The following is an 11,358-nucleotide window of genomic DNA, read 5'->3' as shown; positions in this document are numbered from 1 at the left end:
ACTGAGGGGTGGTTTAGGGATGAGGCTCAGAGCAGGATGAGCCTCTGTATTCACTTTACTCGGTACAGTTCCACATTGATGACTTGAGGCTGCTTTGGCTCTTGAGATCTTTATGCTTCTGCATCATTTTCAGAATTGCCTTTTCTAATTCTGTGATGAATGTCACTGGTATTTTGGAGGACTACATTGAAGCCACAGATTGCTTATGGTAATATTGATTCTGTCAACCTACGAATGTGGAATGTTTGTCTGCCTTTCCGCATCTTCAGCTTTCTTCAGGGTTTGGTAATTTTTGTTTCCAAAATCTTTCACTTCAGCATTTTATTCTTAAGGTGTGTGCACATATGCAAGTGTGTGTGTGTGTGTTGAGGATAGAGTTACTTCTGTGGTTTCTCAGCAAATTCATTATCAGTATGTAGAAAACCAACTGGTGCCAGCTGAAGTGAGAAAATTTCATTTTAAACTACATGTGTATATACATATACATATGTATTATATGTAATTTAGGTAAATAAATAATATGATTCCTTATGACTTCTTCAGGCACTTTTATTAAGTTCATTCATTTTACATCCCAATCACAGTTTCCCTTCCCTCCTCTCCTCCCCACCTCCCCCACTCCCAGCCATCCACTCCTCCTCTGTTTCTGTTCAGAAAGGGACAGGCCTCCCATGGGTGCAAACAAAGCCTGGCATATCCAGTTGAGGTAGGACTAAGCTCCTCCCCTTGTATTGAGGCTGGGCAAGGCAACCCAGTATGAGGGCTAGGTTCCTGGAAGCCAGCCAGTGTTAGGGACAGGAACCACTTCCACCACTAGGAGTCCCACAAGTAGACCAAGCTACACAACTGTCACACATAGGTAGAGGGCCTAGGTCAGTCCCATGCAGGCTCCCTAGCTGTCAGTCCAGAGTCTGTGAGCTCCTATGAGTCCAGCTAAGTTGTTTCTGTGGGTCCCTTTGAGATGACCTTGACCCCCCTGGCTCATACAATCCTTTCTCCCTCTCTTCAGTAGGATTCCCTGAGCTCGGCCCAGTGCTTGGCTGTGGATCTCTGCATCTGTTTCCATCGGTCACTGGATGAAGGCTCTCTGATGACAATTAGAGTAGTCACTAATCTGATTACAGGCGGCGGCGGCGGCCAGTTCAGGCACCCTCTCCACTGTTGCTAGGAGTCTCAGCTGGGGTCATCCTTGTAGATGCGTAGCAGTTTGCCTTGCACCAGGTTTCTATCTGACCCCAAAATGCGACCCCCCAATCAAGACATCTCTTTCATTACTCTCCCCCTCCATTCACCCCCTCAACATGATCCTTCATGTTCCCATCCTTGCTGGTCCCTAGTCTACCCAGATGTCTTCTATGTCCCCTTCCCAGGGAAATCCATGCATCCCTGTCCCCCTTTGGGCCTTCCTTGTTACCTAGTCTCTCTGGGTCTGTGGATTGTAGCATGGTTATCTTTTATCTTACAGCTAATATCCACTTAAAAGTGAGTACATACTGTGTTTGTCTTTCTGTGTCTGGGTTACTTCACTCAGGATGATTTTTTTCTAGTTCCATTCATTTGCCTTCAAATTTCCTGATGTCATTGTTTTTAACAGCTGAGTAATACTCCATTGTGTAAATGTACCACATTTTCTTTATCCATTCCTTGGTTGAGGGGCATCTAGGTCGTTTCCAGGTTCTGTCTATTACAAATAATGCTGCTATGAACATAGTTGAGCAAGTGTCCTTGTGGAATGATTGAGCATCTTTTGGGTATATGCCCAAGAGTGGTATAGCTGGGTCTTGTGGAAGGTTCTCAATTTTCTGAGAAACCGCCACACTGACTTCCAAAGTGGCTGTACATGTTTGCACTCCCACCAGCAATGGAGGAGTGTTCCTCTTGCTCCACATCCTCTCCAGCATGAGCTGTCACTTGTGGTTTTGAGCTTAACCATTCTGACAGGTGTAAGATGGAATCTCAGAGTCATTTTGATTTCCCTTTCCCTGATGACTAAGGATGTTGAACAATTCTTTAAGTGTCTCTCAGTCATTTGAGATTCTTCTGTTGGGAATTCTGTTTAGATCTATAGCCCATTTTTAATTGGATTATTTGTTTTTTTTTTCATGTCTAGTTTCTTGAGTTCTTTATGTCTTGGAGATCAGTCCTGTTTTCAGACACTGTTATTTTACCTCCCTCCCTCTCCCAATTAACCAGACTTCCTTGTTTTTCACATTTTTCCCTTCAACTCACTTGAGTCCTGTTACTTCCCTCTTTATCACCCCACACACCAGGATTCCTTTTTGCTTTCTTGGTTTCTATGGTTACTCCAGGTTAGAGACTCATATCTGAACATTTGAAGTAGGAGCCACAGATAAATGTGATGCTTGTCTTTCCAGAACTGGATTATCTCACTCAGTGTAAAGTTTTCTAGTACCATCGATTCGTCTGAAATGTCATGATTTCTTTTTTATTTACAGTTACATAGTATTCTATAGTATATATATGCCACATTTGCATTATCTAGTCATCTGTTGAAGGACATTTAGGTTGTTTCTATTTCCTAACTATTGTGAATAGAGCAGTAATGAACACAACGGAGCAAATATCTGTGTAGTTGGATGCCAAGTCCTTTGGGCAAGGGGTGGTATGGCTAGGTCATGTGATAAAGTGATTTTTAGCTTTTGGAGGGTTCTCCACACTGATTTCCAGCTTGCAATCCCACCAACAGTGAATGAGGGAGAGTTCCCTTTTCCCCACATCACCCCAATATTTGTTGTCAGTTGTATTGGTGATCTTGGCCATTATGATTAGGGTAAGATAAATCTTAAATTTGTTTTGATTTGCATTTCTCTAATTGCTAGTGATGATGATCAGTTCTTGAGATATTTCTTAGCCATTTTTATTTCTTCTTCTGAGAACTCTCTGTTCAGATCACAAGCCCATTTTTGAATGGGTTGTTTGTTTTTTTTGTTTTCTTTCTATATTCTGGGTATTAATCCTCTGTCAGATGTGTAGCTGGCAAAGGTTCTCTCCCATTCCATAGGAGTTGAGTTCTTTGTATGTCTTCTTCACCCGGTTGACTACTTGTGTGTGTGTGTGTGTGTGTGTGTGGTATGTATATGTATAAGTATGTATATATACCTCAAGGAATAAAGCAGGGAGTGAAGTTCATGCCTATAATCCCATCATTTAAGAGCAGAGGAGTCAGGACAGAGTTTGAGGCCATCTTCTGACTCCTGGCTCCTCCCTACACATCCATCCAACTGTATCTGATGAAGCAGGTATCTCTTTTCATCATGATTAACACATACACAAAATCATCTGATAACTAAAAGTATAGTAAACATTTCTTAAATGAGACAACTAAATAAAGAAAAAAAAGTTTCTGATACTCTTAAACCAAATAGATTGTTTTAAAAAAAACAAACATTGATATAAGGTTCTCATAAATTTATTTCAATAGCAAAAAATAACAGGAATGTAAGAATCAACGTTTTGGCCTGACTATTCTCTCCATATCACAAACACAGAGGCACTAGGGGCTGGCAAGGGGCATTTTCCTGGCCTGGCAGTGTTAGCTTCCGATGCAGCCAATGTCTGACCTGACAGGCCACTTCTTCCAGGGGACAGCTTACTTTAAGAGTATTACAATTCTGTTCACAGAGGAACTGTGAAGGGAAAGAGCAAGTGACAGTAGTTCGTGGAATTTCATTTCTAGACTCCTTTCATATTTCTTACTATCTTACAGAATTCTGATTTGTGATTTTAAAATTCTACTTCTGAAGCCTTTATTGGATGAAAAGGATCACACACTCTGTATAACGTTAATGTTAAGTTGAACACTGCCTGTGACTCTTGAGGTTACATCATTAGTCCTCAGTAGGAATAAAAATACCCCTGGACAGCAGCTCCATTCCTTCATGTTCTACACAGATGAGGGCCCAAAGTGCTAAGTGCATTTTTCAAGCATATTCTGAGACTGTTTAAAGCTCCAATAAATTATGAAAGGCAAATTCATAGACAGTCTGAGAGTAAGAATAGCTATTAAATCCCCCTCAAAATCTGTGACACTACAGGATAGTTACACCTTGGTATACATAGACACTGACTACAGAACTGCTCGTCTAAGTGCATCCCGACTAGAGAGCTGGTCCTCATGAAGCAGGCACAAGGGCAGTCTCTATGCTCTCAAAGTGACTATGTCTGCACCAGGCTGCCGGTTACCCGCATGGCACCATCACACATCAAAGTCCTCCAGCTGTCCCCAGCTGGCACCTATTTTCACTTTCACTTTCAGCTTCACAGAAAGTTTTATAGCACATTCCATTTCATTCTTGACAATCTGAGCTACCTACAAATAAAGAAAAGAGGTTAATAAACCCCACCCAACCCCAGGCCGCCCACAGAGAAAGGGATAATCCAGAAACGAGCCAGGCATGCAGACTGCCCTGCACTGATGAGCAGCTCCGAACTTGGAAACCCTCAGGGCAAGCCCTCAGACTCTAATGTTTCCCCAGACAATCATCTCTGTGTCAGGAACCCCTTACTCTCGTAGACTGAGCATACTTATCTTTTCTCCCTGGATAAATGGATTCAACATTTATCCGGCCAGCCTATGCTAGAGAGGGTCCAAATTCCCTGTGCAGGGTAAAGGACCAGCCCTTCTGACCCCCGCCGTCTCCACTGCCTACAGATTGGACCATGCACAGCAAAAATACCTGAACGACATCCTCTTCTGCCACTTCATATAACAGCTCGTCATGAAGTTGAAGGATGAAGAAGCCTCCTCTCATAGGACAAAACATCCCTTTAAGTTTTCTCTTTGGCAACAATCCTGCCCCTAGAAAAATAGAAAACTATTTTGTTGTTTTGTCCTTAATTTTGAGACTATATTAAACACATAGGTTTTGGGACTGTCAGGAAAAGAACTAGCAGCTGGTGGCTCCCTCGCCTCACCATCAGGTGAACTCAAATCCCCAGTAACTTCCTTGAGAAAGAAGGAATAAAGGGGACATCAGGAGCTCATCCTAAGACTTCTACAGCCTGTTTCTCATAAGCATCCAGCGTTTTCTCTTTCCGTGGAAACTCCTTCACCCTTGAGCGGCAGTACTGGTGGCCTGGGGCCTGAGCAGTCAATTCTTATCAAGCCATGCTTCATAAAGGGCTTCCCTGGTGCCTTGCTGTGGTTAGAAATGTCATGTGGCAGAATTTGTGTTTTCCTGATGGACTGTACTCTCTGGACAATTCCAAACCTAGGTCCACATGTGAACTTAGCACATTTGTGAGTACCATGAACTGTAGGTTAGAGTCTGTCTGTTTAGTAGCCTGTGGCAATGCTCTGTATTTTTCAGTCAATTTGCAAAAGGTCAATGACTAGTAAAATGGTGAAGGCACTGTCCTAGGCTTAACTACCTTTTCCTAACTAGCTGGGTCTAATGACAGACTGTACCCCTCGTAGTAACTGCCTCTACCCGTGTGCTCCCACATCAGTCCCTTCTCTCTGTCATACAGATTTCCTACTGACCCTTCAGGCCCAACAACAAGAGTTACCCTCCTCCAACATCTACTTCTGCCATAAAGTCCTTTACCCACCATTGGGTGTCTGCATCCTGAGTTAGCTCAGAGGCAGCTGGAGAATGAAGACAGCAGAGCCTACAGCTGCTTCCCCCCAGGGCTGCCGAGCTGTCTGTGTGCCAGTCTGGCTGAGATCTACCTGCCATCCAGTGCCCACTTACCACAGGGACAAGCTAGATCAGTGGTTCTCAACCTGTGGGTCATGACCCCTCTGAGGTCAAATGATCCTTTCACAGGGGTCACATATCAGATAGCCTTCATATCAGGTATTTACATTAGGATTCATACAGTAGCAAAATTACAGTATGAAGTGGCAACAAAAGTTTATGGTTGGGGGTCTCCACAACACGAGGAACTGTATTAAAGGGTGGAAGCGTTAGGAAGGTTGAACCACTGGTCTAGATGCTCTAGTTTTTCTCCTTTCTGACCATAACTTTGTTCTCACCATTTCCCCTGGTTCCTGGCTTCTGACCCAGAGAAGCAGTGTGTCCTCTGCTTCGTTGGGATCACTGTCCCTTGATCTCATGATTTACAGCAGTCACTCAGCATTATGGCACCTTCAGTGACACCCCCACTTGACTGCTACCTAGTCTCAAAGGTGCCAGCTGTGAGTCCTGCTGACACTCTGCTGAGGAGTCACACACCTATTTTATTCAGTTCTAAGGAATGTGCCTTCCTTAGAACATTTTACCTTTAACCCACAGGCTATAAGCACCTACTTCTAAATCTCTCTACTAGTTGCTGTAACCTACACAAATCTCTTCTGGAAGCAGCAAATCCACCCTGAATAGCTGCAGCTATTCATCTCTTCTGCCCAGGGGCAGCTTATCCAGGCCCTGTATGCCCTAAACCTCAACTTTCTCCAAACAAGGCTGTGGTCATGATTGAGGTCTCCTTAGCACTGACACGTGGTATTTAAAGTAGAAGTATAGACATGTAACAGAAGAGGAAAAGCAAAGCTCTGCATAATTACTAGAGGAACAAATAACTTTTCCAGGAAATAAGGAATAGAACCTGAAAGTATCTCAAGAATGAGAATAGCAACAAAAAAAGCAAAGAGAACAATATTAGCAAAAGACTGTATGTGGTAAGGTCACCTCAGAGAGCAAGGGGTCACAGATAGGAAGGTCATCAAGGTCCTAACTGTGCTCTTGGGCCACGGAGGATTCCGCATGTGCAAAGTCAGACTGACTTTCCTAACAGCACTCCAAGTGGTTTTGCTGATTTGCCTTTTTGATCACTCTCATAAATCAACAGCAAGGCGACCAACCGTCCTGGGCTAGGGCTCAAATCCCCACATCCTGGGAAACACATCAGCATCCTAACACTTGGAGCTTATCATTGCAGACTTCACATTGGGTTGTCCAGAAACACAGGATATGTGATACAAAATGGTACAGAAGCAGGATTCCATCTCTTTGACAAGTCAGGCATTAAAGGGACTTGTAGAAATGCAAAATAAAGCAACTCATGACTAATTTTCTTCTGTTCCAAAAAGATGTACTTCCATAAAAACATGTTACTTATGTTAAAATGTAGTGTGCTTACTATTTTTAAGATTGATTTGGGGGTATATGTATGCAAGTACAGGTGCCTGGGGAGGTCAGAGGTGAACTTCCTGATGTGGGTGTTGGGAAACGAACTAAAGTCATCCACAAGAGCAGTATGCACTCTTAACCTTTGAGACATCTCTTCAGCTCCCTCTTTTTAGAAAGGGTTATTCTTAATTATATTATTGTCTTAAAAAATGTTGAAGCGGGGTTGGGGGTTTAGCTCAGTGGTAGAGCACTTGCCTAGCAAGCGCAAGGCCCTGGGTTTGGTTCTCAGCTCCAGAAAAAAAAAAAAATGTTAAAGCAAACTTGAAAAGTATCTGATTTCCAATTGGTAATTAGAGTATATATAATCTATTTAAGTAACAGTTCCTTGGAATCATTAATAATTTCCAAAAGTATAAAGGCATCCAGTACCAAAATATTTGAAGATTCTTAGAAATAACATATAAAATACACCCTCCCGACACCCACTTTTCAGATGCAATCATTTTCACCATGTCAGATCCAGCAAGGGCCTTGCTGACACACAAACCTGTTCTGCCATTCTGGAGCATGCTTTCCCGATGACCATGGGATTTGAAGGCTGAATGGAAGGACTCTAGTTGCTTCTGAATGTTAACTGTGGCTGTTTTGACTATATCAGCAGCTGATCCTTGAACTGTTGTGTTGATGGCCTGACGTTCAGCCTATAAAAAACAATTACAGGCGCTTAATGATATGTGTCAACATGGTCTCACATTTGGCCTCAGTACCCACAGATCAGTGGGTCTAGAAGCAGCCAGAAGTCTAGACTGAGATGTGACCCAGGACATCAACAGGTAGGCCTCATCCTACAAATAACAATCCTCAGCCCTCCCTTCTGGGCCATCCTCATGAGACTAGACTGAGCATCAGGTTGAATTGTTTTGGTTTAAAAATAAATCTTCAGTGTTCGGTTAGGATCCCCTAGCTGGACTGCACTTAGAAAGCTTCCAATAGCTTGAATTTAGTTTACTCTACAACAGCTAGAGCTCTGGGGTATGTTTACAAACTTCACTCTAAAGATTTCTTCCTAAAATACTCTTAATTCTAAACAGACATAAGATACTCTTTGTAGTGCCCATTGGGCATTCCCATACCAATGGCTCCCTGGTCCTACACAAAGTTTAGCCAGCAGGTCTGAAGCCCTCTAACAGGAACCAAAGGTTTTCACAGGTGGCAGAAGCTAATCATTAGTTGCCAGAGAAAATGTAGCTCCTGTATCCCCAAGTATTAAATTAGAACTTCCCTGAAATCATTGCTACCAAGATCATCCTAACAGTCAACTGTAGGACAGGAAGGGAGGGAGCCCAGTTTAATATCCAGGTGCAATCTGCTCATAAATACTAGTTCTGGTGCCCCCAAATGGCTCATAAAATGGCAAGAGTCTCTTTTAAGGAAGGCAGTCGATGTAATTGGAGAGTTCCTCTGAGGATGCTATACCAGCTTCTACAGTATATTCAACATATGCTGAAGAGAGTAACTGGATTTCAGAGTGTCACCTATTCTGCCTCTTTGAGACCATACATCTCTGTGTAGTAGGTTGTATAACAGTCATTGCTGCCTTCCTCAGTCATTATACATAGGAGTTTAGTTTCTTGACTAAAAGCAACTTAAAGGAAGAATGAGTTTGTGTGGCCTATAGTTCCAGGCTACCATTTATCACTGAGGGTGAGCCAAGGCAGGAACTCAAAGCATGTCAACATCACAAAGAGAATAAACATATGCATCTTTTTTGTTTGCTTCCATCCTGCTTTCTTCTGTCTTATAAGTTCATGACCCCCTCTGCCTGGGGAATGGTGACACCCTCAGTGGGCTGAGTCTTCCTACATCAATTAACAATCAAGACAATCTCTACAGTCATGCCCACAGACCAACCCACTCTGGGCAATTTTTAAAAAGGGAGAAACCAAGTTAAATAGTCCTGGCATTGGAAGTCACTCTTTCTCTTGGAGTAATCAACAGATTCCATAAGCAGCAGCCAGGAGGTTGTGGACAGCTGACAAGATCTTCTAATAGGATTGAGGGGCTTGGGGAAGCAGATCTGGGACCAGGAATCAACTAGTAGAAGGTGGCCTGGTAAACCATCCGGGGGCAGCAGAAAACCAACTCTCTCTCCCTCTTTTTCTCCCTCTCTCTCCATATGTATGTATGTATGTATGTACATACACAGACACATATATACATGAATGAGGCTGGGCAGTGAAGCTGTGACAAAAGCCACCTGTCATTTAAGGCCCCAACACACATCGTGTCCTGACAGCTCTAGACGCCAGAGAGAGGAGCTGGACAGTAGACACTGCCATGCAAAATCATGGAGAGATGACAGAACGAAATGCATTGAAAGTGGAGAAGATGCAGATGACGGCAATACCTTTATGACTCCCAACAATCTAAAAACAATTGAATAATCATTTAAGCAAATATCTTCCAAGACCTATAGCATTAAGTTAAAGAGGCCCTGTTCACTACTCTGGATAGCCTAACACCCTCTAATAAAAAAGTAAAATGGATAAGTAGAACTAAAAGGGACCCATGGTTAATGACTGGCTAACCTGGAGAATGTTAGCAAACTGTGTGACATGAGAACCCAGCGACTGAAAGGCCATGGAGTCTGTGCTGAGCTTGGTGGTGCAGGTCTGTGGTCCCAACTCTTCAGGAGACTGAGGCAGGAGCATCCCAACCTCAGGGCCTTCCTGGGCTACAGCATGAGTTCAAGGCCAGCCTGGGCAATGTGGGTGCTCTCTCAAAGAGTTGGGGGAGGGCAGGAGGACAAACAGGAACGGAGATGGGAATATAATTCAGCATTGGAGTGCCTGCCCACTATGACTGATGCCCCAAAGTTCAACCTCAGCACTGGAAAAAAAAAGTGTTTATTTACAACCTGTCCCCAAAGCTAATAAATACTTCTCATGCTTAAGTATTAAGTGAGCAGATGTTTATATTAACTTCCTCAAACAGTGCCATCACTCCAAAAGTCCTTTATAAAATCAATGGCCAACTGTGTTGAAAACTAAATGTCAAAACTCAAAGAAATTTCTACATACATGTGCTTTATGATAAGGATTGTTGTCTTTGATTCCTGGCAAATATCTACGTCTTCCCAAAATGGTCTGAACAAAGCCATCTCTTCTACAGTTCTTCACTGTGTCCCTCATGAAATGATTAATCCCTACAAAGAAAATACAGAAACAATTACAACCAAAGTCCACCCTCTGTGTCGTTCGCTGTTTCAATATGACAAAATCCCGCCATGCCTCCTGGCTCTTCCTTCATTCTGTACCGACTGCTCAGAGCCCTCGCTCTTATCTGTTACATAGTGTCATTGCTGGAGCATCTGTGTCCATCTGTGTTCTAACCCCTGAAGGGCCTTACTTGCAGGTGTCCTGAAAGTGGGGTTCCCATTGTCTTTCCCTCTCTCCTTCCTTCTCTCTTACTCCTGCTTCTTAAATTTCAACGCCAAGTTTGGGGGTTCACAGTCATCGAGAACACCTCAAACCCACACACAGGCATCTAGCTTGCAGGCAGCATCTGAATCACCTCCCTGGGTCACCTCTGAAGGTATGCTGTGAGTCTAATACAGCAATGTCATCACTTTTACTCCTTTTGAACAAAGACCTCTGTCTTTGCAAGCATTAAAGCAATTTTTACTCAAATTTGAGGGGGAAAATAAAAATCCAAAAACACAAGTGTGGTTAAAAAAAAGAGAGAGATCCCTAGAGTAAGTATCTCAATCCAACAATAGGTCCTGCTGAGCATGAACTGCCTGCTGTGACCAGATCCCCTGAGGGTTACTTTGCTCTCCCTTGTCGGCTCATCAGAGGGTCAATACTACTTCTAGACACCTCCACATCAAGGACAGGGATGATCCACAGACTAGAGTTGATACTTCACTCGGAAGATCTGAGAAGGTGAGAAATGAAGAGTCTGCATCCTAATGGCTGCTCTCTCCCAAGTATGCTGAAAGGAACTTAAGCTCTGTGAGAACACGAATTAGGTCTCCCATTCAGTGCTATTTCTACAAGGCCCATGACTGCTTCAAATATGATGAGTTATCTGCAAAGCATGGTAATTATGATTTTACAATAGCTATCTTCAGGACTCACTGGGTATCTGAAAAGTGAGGCTATGAGAGGTTCAGGACACGGCCAAGGTTAGAGCTGTCCCTTTCATCTCTGCCTTTCTCCCCCACAGTGCTTTTGATACATGGCCAGTGGCTTTCTGAGTAGTATGA

At 43.2% G+C, this 11,358-nt stretch overlaps 1 protein-coding gene across 1 annotated transcript in view; it reads right to left on the bottom strand.

Annotated features, from left to right (window-relative positions):
* Positions 1-3,414: 3,414 nt before the first annotated feature.
* Polq (DNA polymerase theta) overlaps positions 3,415-11,358 on the bottom strand; it is an 87,975-nt gene continuing 80,031 nt past the window's right edge. The window contains 4 exon segments of the mRNA XM_052740641.1: positions 3,415-4,330; positions 4,698-4,819; positions 7,639-7,792; positions 10,172-10,296. Of these exon segments, the coding sequence (XP_052596601.1) occupies positions 4,217-4,330; positions 4,698-4,819; positions 7,639-7,792; positions 10,172-10,296 (515 nt within the window). The 3' untranslated portion in view covers positions 3,415-4,216.

This window comes from Peromyscus californicus, unplaced genomic scaffold, assembly GCF_007827085.1.
Source record: "Peromyscus californicus insignis strain IS unplaced genomic scaffold, ASM782708v3 Scaffold_16__1_contigs__length_79575227, whole genome shotgun sequence".
Classification (NCBI taxonomy): Eukaryota; Metazoa; Chordata; class Mammalia; order Rodentia; family Cricetidae; genus Peromyscus; species Peromyscus californicus.
The sequence above is the reverse complement of the archived record's forward strand: the minus strand, read 5'-3'. Positions and strand labels throughout refer to the sequence as shown.